The 13653-nt window shown below is 38.9% G+C and overlaps 1 protein-coding gene across 3 annotated transcripts in view; it reads left to right on the top strand.

The window, feature by feature from the left end:
- The first annotated feature begins 2214 nt into the window (after nucleotides 1-2214).
- The window catches only part of LOC116256199 (chloride channel protein CLC-d), a 42937-nt gene continuing 31498 nt past the window's right edge, over nucleotides 2215-13653 (top strand). The window contains exons 1-6 of one of the 3 annotated variants that reach the window (XM_031632483.2): nucleotides 2215-2657; nucleotides 2776-2848; nucleotides 4127-4348; nucleotides 4461-4507; nucleotides 4624-4722; nucleotides 6576-6650. In XM_031632483.2, the coding sequence (XP_031488343.1) occupies nucleotides 2478-2657; nucleotides 2776-2848; nucleotides 4127-4348; nucleotides 4461-4507; nucleotides 4624-4722; nucleotides 6576-6650 (696 nt within the window). In that variant the 5' untranslated portion in view covers nucleotides 2215-2477. The remainder of the gene's footprint in view (nucleotides 2658-2775; nucleotides 2849-4126; nucleotides 4349-4460; nucleotides 4508-4623; nucleotides 4723-6575; nucleotides 6651-13653) is intronic. The other 2 variants (XM_031632482.2, XM_031632484.2) reach the window with 2 other exon arrangements.

The raw sequence follows: 13653 nt of genomic DNA, 5'->3' as shown, positions 1-13653 counted from the left end.
CACCCCCACCTTCCCATTTTGATTCTTCCTTCTTCCTTGCCCTTGGCTCATCTGCAACAGAGATTCAAACTTTTTTGTTCCACAACTCAAGTGACTTTTTGTTCCACAACTCAAGTGACTGAAACAGGTAAACAACATTTGATGAATAAAGCCAATTGTTATAGTTATGGGATAGGCAAATATTACTTCGTAGGTGTTGGATCCCCAAGCGTCGAGAGATCCTTGACTCCATATAGAAAGTGTCGATACTACATATGTAAGTTCAATATTTTGAAGCTTCATGTGTTATATCCAATACTTTTATGAGTCAAAAATGTGTAAGCAACATGTGTTTTTCATAATTTATAATACACCATAATTCAAACACTTAATAGTATGCTTTTCGTGAGATAAATGATGATGAAGTAGATGAGATTGTTAATAACGATGAACGTTCACAAGAAAATCTAGGGTTGTGGTTGCAACAACATAGTTTGTGTGTACATAACCTTAAACATGTGGCATGACTTTATCTTCAGCAAGCTATCTTTCATTATGTTGTATGTCTTTATTCTCTTTGTGCTTCATGCAAAAGACATTGAACACTTATTTGAGTGACATTTGATTTTTCATTTTTATATTATGTAAATGGTTCTTGATGTTTTATTTGACTATCATACTTCATGCACTGATTTTTGTTTGCCTTTTAGTACAACTATTGTACAAAGTCGACGATTAAACCTACTCCAAAATATTATGTGGTATTGGAGATATATGACACATGAGAAGACTGTTAGTTATATGTACTGTCATTTTCTAGTTTTAAGAAAGTAAACTATAAATTGGAAGTCTACATGATGGCGAAGATGCTATTCCAGTAGCAACACACGTTCAAGAAGTCAACTAAAAAGACCAAAGGTTGGGGATTCATGGCAGCAGCTATCTGTAACTATAGTGATTGTGTGTTGCTTGTTCATATTTTATGAACTTTTTATCCTTTTTATTGGTATATGCCAATATGTGACCTTCAACATGCAAAGGACCCTTTTAACTTTCTTATTGTTTGATTGTGAAAAAAAAAAAACTACAAATGAGCACTTCCCTTTTACTCTTATGACAAATGATCCTCATGTTTTGGAAATGAACAAAAAAAAAAGGCCATTAATCTTTAGGGGTCATTTGGTAATGCCAACACTTTGTGAGTAACTCATAAATCTCCTATAATTTTTTTATGTAGATTTTAAGAAGCATAGCATAGTTGGTCGGGGTACAAACTTGTTAAAAAACATGTCTCTACTTTGATCCCTTGGCCGCTATATTTTTGCGTCTCAAGGTGAAGGGAACACAACATTCAAATTGAAACGTGTACTGTTATCATATGTGATGTCCATGCAACTTAAAATCCTAGAGGCAATGCGAATGAAGGGGCCTTCAATTCTCGTTTTCAGGTGGTAGAAATGAACCTCCCACTCATCCTAAATGTTGTGTGATGGCATTGATTGACGTAGACATGTAATAATTTTCATATTGTGACAATAGAAACATTTAAAATTGGAACTTAGTTATAATCTTATTGTTTCTTTATTTAATCCTATTAATCATTAAACAGAACATACACAATAGATAAACACGTATTGCCATCAACGAAAAACGATGAACAAAACAAACTAGCATGGCTTGCTATTATCAAACGCCAGACATATTGGACACCTCATCCATTCCTAATTTCACCAAACAGTGGGCGGCAGTTTTAACGTTTGGTCCACTAAAACAAACACGAGCGGAGATCTAGAGATTCCAATTCCACCTGTCCTAAGAACACATAAACTAGTCTGTTTTCTTAATTATAGCAGAAAAAATTTATACCTTAAAAATTACGGCGGAGCTTCTTTACTCTCTAATTAAGCGAAAGCAAATCAAAAGATTTCTTAGGCATTTATGAGAGACGGATCGGTTCATTCTTATTGGTGCTATTTACAAATTCATCTCCATTTTATGTATGAGCAGTTCAAGTTCGTGTTTTGAATGTAAATGATAAAATGAAATGATTCTTAGAATGAAATGACATCATTACTCTCAACAAGTGAAGAAAAAGGTTGTAGGACTGCAGGGTTGAGATCACAACCGGACAGGCTTGATTTGATGGTGTAAATGTGAGGGACGGATCGTTAACGTTGTGAAGGCAAACATGGTTACGTCAATTGCTCAAGACTTACGCATACATTTTAAACAAATTCTGGAATAGAAGTGACAGCGCGAGAGACGGGAAGGGAGGAGTAAGAGAAGAACCAAGTCATCGGTCTCTCTCTGTCGATCTCGATCTCGATCTCGATCTTCACGGGACCTGCTTACCAGTCTTCTCTCTCTCACTGAGATCTGGCCTCTGGGGAAAAGGCGAAAACCTCCTGAGCGTGAGATTCGGGGTCTCTGACTCGGAAGGGTAGTCGCCGAGTCCTAGCGATTCTCTCCCGTGTTCTTCGGCTCGACAGCAGGGGGAGATGCTGTCGAGCTACATCCAGGATGGACTCGGATCGGCGAGGCACGCGTGGTCTCGTCTGCCTGACTCAGAGAGGGCGTCCGACGAGCTCGAGGGAATCGAGTTCGCGACGCTCGGCTCCAGCGGCGTCGAGAGCCTCGACTACGAGATTATCGAGAACCATGCATACAGGGAAGAACAGGTTCTCTCTCTCTCTTGTCGCGCTCCTTTCTGGATCCGGATGTCCTGATTCTTATAGGGTTTACCGTTGATCTTGAACTTTCACTGGCCAGACTTTATTTATTACATATGTTTTTTAGGCGCAAAGGGGGAAGTTGTATCGATGTTACCACATAATGGTGAAATGGTTCTTCTCTCTTCTTATTGGAATTGGTAAGTCAATATGTTAAGCAGAATTTGAAGGTTTTATCGGATAATTGTATTATTTTCTTCTTTCGGTTCGTTTATTTGGGTTTTCGATCCATGTTTTGAGAAGTAGATTGCTTCGTGGAAGTGTGCTTGTGTTTCTCGTGGTAAATTTGCGTTGTTGCTATCAAGTGGTTAGTTCATGATGAGACAAACGACTTTAATAGGAAGATATTTGAAGCAGACAGATCAGATTGAAACTGCTTCTGTCAACGGATTCAGCATGATTTGGTGGCATTTTTTTATGAATAGCACTGTGCAATTTAGGCGTTTGATGGATGGCCCGAGATAAAAGGAGGTTGAGTGCAAATCTGAGAAATGTAAGCTGCTCCCAGAACTGGTTATTGTCTTTCGGGGAACTTGACAAAGTGATTTATTTACAGTGATTTGGATTACTTTTAATTCAGCAAAATGAGGAGGTTGAGCGGAAGAATGAGAAATACGTGCTGCCCCTGAAATTGGTTGTCATCATTTGAAGAACTGAACAATGTTTCAGTTACTGACAGCGATTTTACTTACGATTCAGTAAAATCGGACGCGGTTGTTCCTTTGGTCTCAAGTTAAGGAAATATTTGGGATCATTTCATGGCATACATGTGTGGCTGTCGTTGGGAGTCTTGCATTCAGTTGGAAACGTGATTTCAGTTTACTGACAAAGCATGAGTTTCAAATTTATGGAATTGCAAATTCTACAAGTTATTTGGAAGCATGTTTTAGTTTCACGCAGTTCTGTTATTTCCGAGAATTGGTGATGAAACATGTATAAATGTTCAAGCCACCTCTGAAGATTGCATTAACAAGGACTCATTTGGGATGGTGTTGATCTATGGTCTGAGGATGGAGTTGTGTTGTCAACTCCATCTTTAATATAATGTGCTTCTAATGCTAGTTCTTCCAAACCCCTATAACACCGTGTTCCAAGGCAGCACCTATATGCAAACTTTGACATTTTGGCCATTTGTTAGCAGCTTTTTACTCATTTTGACGTGTTCCTAGGTGGCATTTCATTTAGCTGTTTGACAGATGTTACCTTGATATGCTGAGATTTACAAAGGGAAGGGGCACTGTGGGTAGTTATGGACTTTCTTCAAAGAGAAAACTTGATGTTTCTTTTGCTTGGACTAGCAATGGCTCTGTTACTTTTTTGCTTCTTCATGCCCCATCACTTGAATCTATTTCAAATTTCTCATTTTCATCTACTGATACGTCTTATTTTGTGTTGTTTCAATTTTTTTACAATTTCAGGCACAGGGTTGGCTGCATTTTTCATCAATCTTGCGGTTGAGAATTTCTCTGGATGGAAATTTGCTGCAACTTTTTCCATAATACAACACTCATACCTTGCTGGTTTTTTAGTCTACATGTTATTTAATTTGGCGCTAGTCTTATCCTCTGTTTATATTGTCACAAGATTTGCACCTGCAGCAGCGGGATCTGGTATTCCAGAAATCAAGGGTTACTTGAATGGTCAGTTATTTTTGTTCTTGAGTTTGGGCTCATTGATAGTCTGAGTGACCTTCCAAAGGTATGAATCACACGTAACTGTTCTGATGGGTTTTTTCCCCCCATACTTGTGCAGGGGTTGATGCACCTGGCATCCTCCTTTTCAGGACATTGATTGGAAAAGTATGCTCAAGTTTATTTGTTTGTTTCCTCAGTTTTTTTTTTCTGAACTTGAAGTGTTCACTCTCTCAGTGTATTGTTGATGACCTTTTCCTTTTTTGCTGCTTTGGAATCTACAGATCTTTGGGAGCATTGGTTCTGTGGGAGGTGGCCTTGCTTTGGGAAAAGAAGGCCCTCTTGTTCACACTGGTGCTTGTATTGCATCCCTACTTGGGCAAGTATGTACATTTGGCATGCATGCTCAAAAGGCCAAGGCCGATTTAATCTACTAGCATATGAATAGGCTGGGAATGTTTGTGAATGCACATCAGGATATTGGAGTAATGAAAAAACGCTGGTTAGTGTGCGATGGAAGCATCTACTGCATGTGCTTGTCAAATGTAATAATTGGAACTATCCAAAATATATGGGTGGGGGCAGAACTTGTGCAGAACTAGCACGAGGACCGTGGAAGATGTGAAAAAGAATGGATAACCGCTAAATGAATGACCATTTAAAGACCTAACAGGACAAAAGTGGAAGATATGGAATGCAGGCTATGGGTAGCCACCATGATAGTATTTTTACCCTATATAAACCCACAAGCTTCACTGTCCCAGCTACCAATCCTCACGAGGGCCTACATTTGATTATCTGTAACTAGTATATTATTTTATTTTTTTGTAGGCAAGAAAATAGTATATTCATTGTCCATAAGTTGCAAATACTCCCTCAATATCATTTTGAGTTTTCACAAATAGCCAATCAATGTATTGTTTGGCTATGAATACTTCCAAAATCTAAACCCTTATCCAGCTACCAGGTCCTGTACAGATTTTATATCTATTTTCTTAAACTAACATCATTATCCCAACTGGTCGCTTAAAGAGTGTTATTATTTCAACTTAAGGGTATGTTTGATCACAGGACATTCTTTGCTTCAGGAGTATTATTATTTTAATTGGCTGTTTAGGTGAGGAAGGTAGTTGGTACATTGTCCTCGGATTGCAAGTTCCCCCTGTATTTCATTGTCAGTTCTCAGAAATAGCGAATCAATATAGCAGTTTGATTGTGAATAGTCCCAAATCCTGAACCCTTATCCGGCCATCAGTACCTGATGATAGCTTACGTGTGTTTGTTTAAATTGACATCATTAAGAGCATCATTCTTGCATGGCTTCTACTGAAAGTGTGTTCATCATGCGATATTCTTCACTTCAGAAGAAGAATGTTCCAAATTTGCATCAGGCCATGAAGCGTGGATGGACTTATCCAGGATAACTTCTTTGTGATGAGGGGGTTTTGGCTGAAAAATAAGGGGGAAAAGTCAAACTTAAAGGGCTCTAACCTTTTAACTTTGGAGACATTATCCAGGATAAGGGTGCGCTGAATAAATTCTTCAGGCCAACAAACTCTCCCTGTTAGAAAATTTGTGATGTTCTATAAATAAACTGTTTATTTTAATGTTTTTGTTCACTTTTTCTCGAAGGTGCTTTTTGATAGTTGAAGACATCACATAAGAAACTGTTAGGCACTGGGTATGAGACTCTGGATTGGGTCCCCATGAGACTGGTCCAAGTGCTTATGTCCAAGTGCTTATAAATAAGGTCTAAGAACCTCAGTTAGGGGAGGATATGTTCGAGTGTTTGGCTCTCTGGTTAGGGAGGATCCTAATCTGGGATTGGGGGTCGGTGGGGGTCAGTTAGGGTTTGGCAGGGTGTTCCTTTCTCTGTAATCAGTTATGTTAGCAGGAGGCTAACAGAAACATATCAAGGTGCAGTGTTGGGCTCTTCCTAGAGTTAAAATACCTTGACTTGTTACTGCTGCCTTTTTGGTTGTTGATGATGAACAGAAATGATTTTACTCTACTTGGCTTTCCCGAAGCAGCATAAATGGTGAAAGTTCTTTTCCCTTTTTCCTCTTGCAAATAACCTCTCTATTGACTTCCTTGTGGTTCTTAATCTGGGATTTGTATTCGCTCTGTTAGTTGTTGTGTTAGAATATCCATGGATCATGACAGTGTCTTCCTCTTCTCTTAAGGCTGGTTTCATATCTAGAATCTGAGTACTCTTTTCCCAATTGTTTGTACTCAGGGTGGATCAACGAAGTATCATATACAGTCAAGATGGTTGCATGTGTTTCAGAGTGACCGTGACCGCCGAGACCTTGTGAGCATTACGATCTCTTCAAAATTATGTGAAATGACACAATCTAGTGCTTAATTCAATGTTTTTCATTTGAAAGAATGATACACTTGATTGATATCAGTGTAGACCTTTATAGACACTTACGACGTAATGTGCCAGTCACTGTAATATGGAACATGTATTCAAAGTTCAAAGAAAACAGGAATGACATAGTTGTTGGTTTTAGATAAAAATGTCTTTGCTTCGTTAGTTATCAGGTGTTGGCATACGGCAGATCTATTCTATTCGTTACTTAATTATTGAATTTTTGTATGCTATGCTTGAAATTGTCAAATCACATCTTGTTGAATCACTTTCTTTTTTTCCTACGCGCAACACACCTAGCTACTAGCAGGTTTCTCCTCATATCTGAAAGTACAAATGTTGATTTTCCTTTGAATCAAATAGTTAATCTATATTAACTTGATATGCCTAAAGCCCAATGTTGTGCATATTGTGCCGTATCATACAACACATTATTGTATGTATGGTATGTTAAAGATTGTACGATTTGGATCGGGTCAACCAGACCCGACTCATCTTCTCCACACGCCCAATCATAATGGGCGGTGGCATACTTGTATTTTTTAACATTGTTTTGTGTATTTTATTGTATACCAAATCAGTATATAATGATATCAAGAGGACGTTAGGATTGCTGCTCTCTTTCTTCTCTATCTCTCTCTCTCTCTCTTGTACGTGCAGCCCATTCCTCTTCTTCTCCTCTTGCATCTAACTTCATCCGGTGGTTTGGCATTAGATATCAAAATCTTACATGGTAATCATAGGGAAAACTGCTAATTTCACCTTTGTAACTAGTTACGGGGATGTAACACCCTGGTATTGACTAGTAAGTTTTAGCTAGTATCCTATAATATGGGACTGTATTTTTAAATGTAGTGCAATATGCCCCATATTGTATGATATGGGTGTGGGAGGAGAAAAAGGAAACCTGAATTCCTCTTTTCTGTCTTGGGATATAAAAGCCTTCTAGCTGCATAGCCCAACAACTGTGCAGTGGAAATGTATGCAAATGATTTGAGTCTCCAAAAGCCAAAAAATTATAAAGAAAGAGACAAAAGATGCTCAGATGGATTATGGTGAGCCCTAGGAAGTGGAGGATGAGGATCATATTGAGCTTTGCACTTTTGATCCTGTTGATGCTAGTCTAAGATCACACATGTCTATTTTGAAGACAACAAGGAAATGGGTGATGTATGTTGAAGGTAGTTTCAAGTGTCACCATAGTCACTGTAGAAATATGCAACGGAAGAGAGAAACAGAGAAGAAACACACGATGTACGTGGAAAACCTCAAGAAGAGGTGAAAAACCACGGAGAAGCTCTAACCTAGGGGCAAAACCGCAACCCTAGGAGAGAGAAAAAATTAATTCCACTTAATCTTCAGATTTACAATAAGTGGAGCTTATAAGAGAGAGAGGTAGAGAGCCCGTCTAGGGTACCGAGCCAGCCTCGGTATCCGCGCCCATGGGACCGGGTCCATATCCGGACCCGGTTCCCTATTACAAGATATTCTAACACTCCCCGTCAAGCTTGGCATACATGTCGAACATGTCAAGCTTGCTAACATTCTTTTCAAATTGAGATGTACATAGGGCTTTAGTTAAGACATCTGCGACTTGATCTTCAGACTTCATATAAGGCAGGATCAATTCCTTTGAATCTATGCGTTCCCGTATGAAATGGAGATGTATCTCCACATGTTTGGTTTTGTCGTGAAGAACAAAATTATTAGCTAGGTTAATCGCAGACTTGTTGTCACAATACATCTTCATCTTCTCTTTCATTTCAACCCCAATATCTGCTAGAAGAATCTTTAGCCATAACATTTCTGTAACCCCCATAGCAACTGCCCTGTATTCGGCCTCAGCGCTGGATCTAGAGCAGACTTCCTCCCTTTTACTCCTCCATACCACCAGGTTACCCCCCAGGAAGATACAGTACCCTGTGGTAGACCTTCTAGTATCTGTGCACCCTGCCCAATCAGCATCAGAGTATCCTTCAATATTCAGTTGGTCCTGCTGAGTATACAGTAACCCTTTCCCTGGGTCATTCTTCAGGTACCCCAACACTCTTTCTGCACTTTTCCAGTGACAATCAGTAGGAGCATGCATAAACTGACTCAACACATTTACAGCATAAGTAATATCAGGGCGAGTAAGAGTAAGATAAATAAGCTTACCAACCAGCCTCTGATATCGTCCTTTTCCCTCCTCATCCAGGATATTACCAGTTTTGATACTTATCTTTGTACCATACTCCATTAGAGTTAGAAAGGGCCTGCATCCCAGTTTACCCGTCTCCTTTAGAAGATCCAGAGTGTACTTCCTTTGGCTCATAACAAGTCCTGTCTCTGATCGAGCAATCTCTATTCCCAGAAAGTACCTTAATTTACCCAGATCTTTAAGATCAAATTCAGCAGCCAACCTCTCCTTCATCTTCCTTTTCTCTTCTTCGTCGTCACCTGTGACAATCATATCATCAACATATACAAGAAGAAGGCTCACCAGACCATTTCTCTGCTTAATGAATAGGGTGTGATCACCGTTTCCCTGTTTGTATCCATTAGTCTTCATTACTACCATCAGTCTTTCAAACCATGCTCTAGGAGATTGCTTTAGTCCATACAAGGCTTTTTTGAGATGACAACATTTCCCGCTTTGGGCATACCCAAGAGGCATGCTCATATAGACCTCTTCCTCTAGATGGCCGTTCAGGAATGCATTCTTGACATCAAGCTGGTCCATGCTCCACTTCTTTTGCACTGCTAGTGGTAAGATGACCCTCACTGTCTTCAGTTTAACAACAGGAGCAAATGTCTCAAGATAATCAATTCCATATTTTTGGCTGAACACCTTTGCCACCAGGCGAGCCTTATACCGTTCCACAGTACCATCAGGTTTGTACTTCATATTAAACACCCACTTGGAACCAACTAAGTGAGTCCCCTTGGGAGTATCAACCACTTCCCAAGTGTTGTTCTTTGTCAAGGCATCCATCTCATCTGTCATGACCTTTAGCCATTTAGGATCCTCTTTAGCATCTTCCACACACCTGGGAATCACAGACATAAACAAGTAAGTAATAAAGCATTTGTAATCCTTGCTGAGTTTTGCATATGAAACAAATCTCTGAATGGGGTGAGAAGTACACGACCTGGTTCCCTTGTGCAAGGCTATGCGAAGATCTTCATTTAGTGGACTTGGTTCATTCGGGGAACTCATAGGATTGGGATTGGTTGCATCAACATCTTCAAGCACATCTTTCTTCTTCCTGGTGTACACCTGGCCAAACAAATGATCACGGCCAGTGGGCTGTTCATCCCCAGAGCCCCCTTCCACATGACTGTCTCTATCACCTCTGATTGTGTCTGCCACACTGTGACTAACCTTGTAGTCTAAGAAATCCATAAACTGAATCAGCTGGTTTGAATAATACTCTTCCACACTGTTGCCTATACACTCCCCCTGAAGAGGATTAACAGGAAAGTACGCCTCATGTTCATTTGAAAGGTAACATCCCGGGAGACATAAATTTTGGAAGTGACAGGATCAATACATTTGTATCCCTTCTGAGTGGAGGAATACCCCAAGAAGACAGTTTTGATAGACCGAGGGTCAAGCTTCTTGAGGGCAGGACTGTGGTCATTGACAAAACAAATACACCCAAACACCCGAGGAGTAAGAGGCCAAGGGTTATGAGTGGGCATGAGCACAGAATAAGGGGAACGACTATTCAACGCACGAGTAGACATACGATTAATAAGGTGGGCACGAGTGAGAAGAGCATCACCCCAGTAGCGCTTAGAAACGTGTCTATGAAACATAATAGCCCGGGTGACATCTAATAAATGGCGATTTTTCCATTCAGCCACGCCATTTTGGGGAGGTGTGTAACTACATGACGTCTCATGAACAATACCCTTGCTCCTCAAGAAGTCATCTAGGGATTGGGAGACATACTCTCGAGCATTATCAGTGCGAAAAGCCTGAACAGATGTCTGAAATTGGGTCTCAACAAATGCAACAAAATTTTTGACAATGACAGGAACTTCACTACGTTCTTTCAACAGGTACACGAACATACAACGGGAGTATTCATCAATAAGAGTCTTAAAGTAATGAAAACCACGACAAGTTGGTACTCCCGAAGGACCCCAAACAGCAGAGTGAACCAAAGCAAACGGACGAGTGGTTTTATTGAAAGAAATAGGGTACGAAGCCCTTGATAATGGTTCAATTAGAAGAAGAAAAAATTAAATATTTTTGTTATCTACTATTAATTCACACTTTTTTTTTTTTTTATCAACAAGCATCCATCACAATGAAACGTCCCTCATGAGTGACTTGCCACCATACTCATTCATCTGTTGTTATTATTATTACAACTAATATGTGGACTAAGTAAATTGAATGGCTATATAAATTAGACCATGCATCCATGTATACCTCTTCATTTAAGTATCCATTCAAAAAAGCATTTTTGACATCCAATTGATATATAGACCATTGTTTAATGGAGGCAATGGCAATAAGAGCTCTAACAGAGGTCATACGAGCAACAGGGGCGAAGGTTTCTTCGTAATCAATCCCATATTCTTGGGCATATCCTTTGGCAACAAGTCTAGCTTTATACCTTTCAAGTGATCCATCACTTCTAGTCTTGACTTTGTAAACCCACCTACATCCTATTGTCCTTTTCCCTATAGGAAGAGACACAATGTCCCAAGTTTTATTGTCTTCAAGGGCTCTAAGTTCATTGTTCATTGCTTCAATCCAATGTGGGTTAGTTTTGGCTTCAAGATAGGATGAAGGTTCAACATGAGAGTGAATAGCTAATAAGCAAGCTCTATGTTTTGGGGAAAAAGACTCATAGGAAACAAATTTTTGAGGTGGATGAGAATCTCTTTGAGATCTCCTAAGAGTAGGTTGAGACTCTTGGATGTTTTGTTGAGACCTTCTCTTATAAACTATAACTTCTCTTGGTGATCCATCACTTCTTGGTGAAGATCTATCAAAAGGAGTATTCTCAACCTCATTTTGAGCATCATTATGTGAAGAAGGCAAGACATCATCATCATTATCAACATCATCATCATTTATCCATAAAAAAGAATAGTCATCTTCATGCTTGGGTTTATTTTCATTAAAGCCATTTTCTTCTTCTAAAAATATCACATTTCTTGAAACATACACCTTATCTTTTTCAATATCATAGCATCTATACCCTTTTTGAGTTTCGGAATAGCCAATAAAGACACATTGAATAGCCCTAGATGAAAGTTTATCATTTTTGTCATTTAAAATGAAACATTTGCAACCAAAGACTTTGAATCTTTTATAAGTTGGCTCCAAGTTAAAAAGTTTTTGAAAAGGTGAAATATTTTCTAAAACTTTAGAGGGCATTCTATTAATCAAGTAAATGGATGTTAAAATTGCTTCAGCCCAAAAATTTTTTGGAACATTTTTTGATATAAGAAGAGCTCTTGTTGTTTCAAGAATATGTCTATGTTTTCTTTCGGCGACTCTATTTTGTTGGGGGGTTTTGGGACAAGACTTTTGGTGTATAACTCCCTTTTCTTTTAGGAATTCTTCAAACTCATTGGAAATGAATTCTCCCCCGGAATCACTTCTAAAAATTTTAAGGTTTGCATCAAATTGAGTTTTGATCATGTTGTAAAAGTTTTTAAAATTCATAAGGACTTCGGATTTGCGTTTAAGAAAGTAAACCCAAGCATATCGAGAGTAATCATCCACAAAAATGACATAATAAAGCAAACCACCTTTAGACATAATAGGAGCGGGACCCCATACATCCGAATGCACTAATTCAAAAGGTGCTTTTGCAACAAAATTTCTATTTCCAAAAGGTAAAGCCTTAATTTTGGCTTTAATACAATCATCACAAGAGATCATTTCTTTACATTTCTCTTCCAAAAAAGGGATACAAGACATTTTTCCTAAACTTGAATGCCCAAGTCTTTGATGCCAAACTTGAATGTCACTCTTCTTGACTATATTGCAAGTAGGGTTGGAAAGATCCAAATAGTCAACATAGTAGAGATCATTTTTCCTAAAACCTTCCCCAATCGTCTTCTTGGAAAGATGGTCCTGTATCAAAAATTTATTTTGTGAGAAGACAATATCGCATCCATGATTTGTTATTTGAGAAACCGACAAGAGATTTAAGTTAAGTTTGGGAATAAATCTAACTTTTGGTATTTTAAAAACTTTTGAATTAAAATTTTGATCAATATTCCCAACACATTTGATTTCAAGAGGAGTTCCATCGGCGGTTTTAACAAATGGACACGATTCTTCCTTAGTGCATTCGGTAAGCAAAGAATTACAAGGGGTCATATGAAATGAAGCTCCGGAATCAAGAATCCAAGAGTACTTACTTGATGATGTAGATGCCACGGTTGCTCCGGAGATTGGAGAAGTCCCTCCTTTGAAAAGCGGTTGAAGAGCATCAATAAGCTTTGGTTGGAGGGCACTTACAAGTTTGTCTAGGTCAAATCGATTGTTTTCTTCATACATTGTCCCAGCCACACTTGTCTTTTTATCAAATCTCCTCAATTTAGGACATCTAAGTTTGGTATGTCCTTCTTCTTGACAATGGAAACATATAATCTTCTTGTTGCCATTATTGCTATGCTCATAGTTTCGATTAAAGTGAGGAGGCCTATAAGTTCTCATATGAGCACCGGGTCTTGAGGTAGCAAGAACACTTTCACTCTTGTCTTTTGAAAAATTGAGTCTATTCTCCTCCATTTGAAGTTCCGCTATGGCTTCGTTCATAGATGGCACTTTATGCCTATGGAGCAAGGAAGTTTTGACTCCATCATATTCCGATCTAAGACCAAGAATAAATTTATAAAATTTCTCCCTTTGGATTTGTTTTTCTCTAACTCCAATGTCTCTTGGATCATACCATTCGGGTTCAAATAGAGCAAGTTCGTCCCA

The sequence above is a fragment of the Nymphaea colorata genome, chromosome 6 (assembly GCF_008831285.2).
Source record: "Nymphaea colorata isolate Beijing-Zhang1983 chromosome 6, ASM883128v2, whole genome shotgun sequence".
In the NCBI taxonomy this organism is placed as follows: domain Eukaryota; kingdom Viridiplantae; phylum Streptophyta; class Magnoliopsida; order Nymphaeales; family Nymphaeaceae; genus Nymphaea; species Nymphaea colorata.
This window is presented reverse-complemented; position numbering and strand designations above follow the sequence as displayed.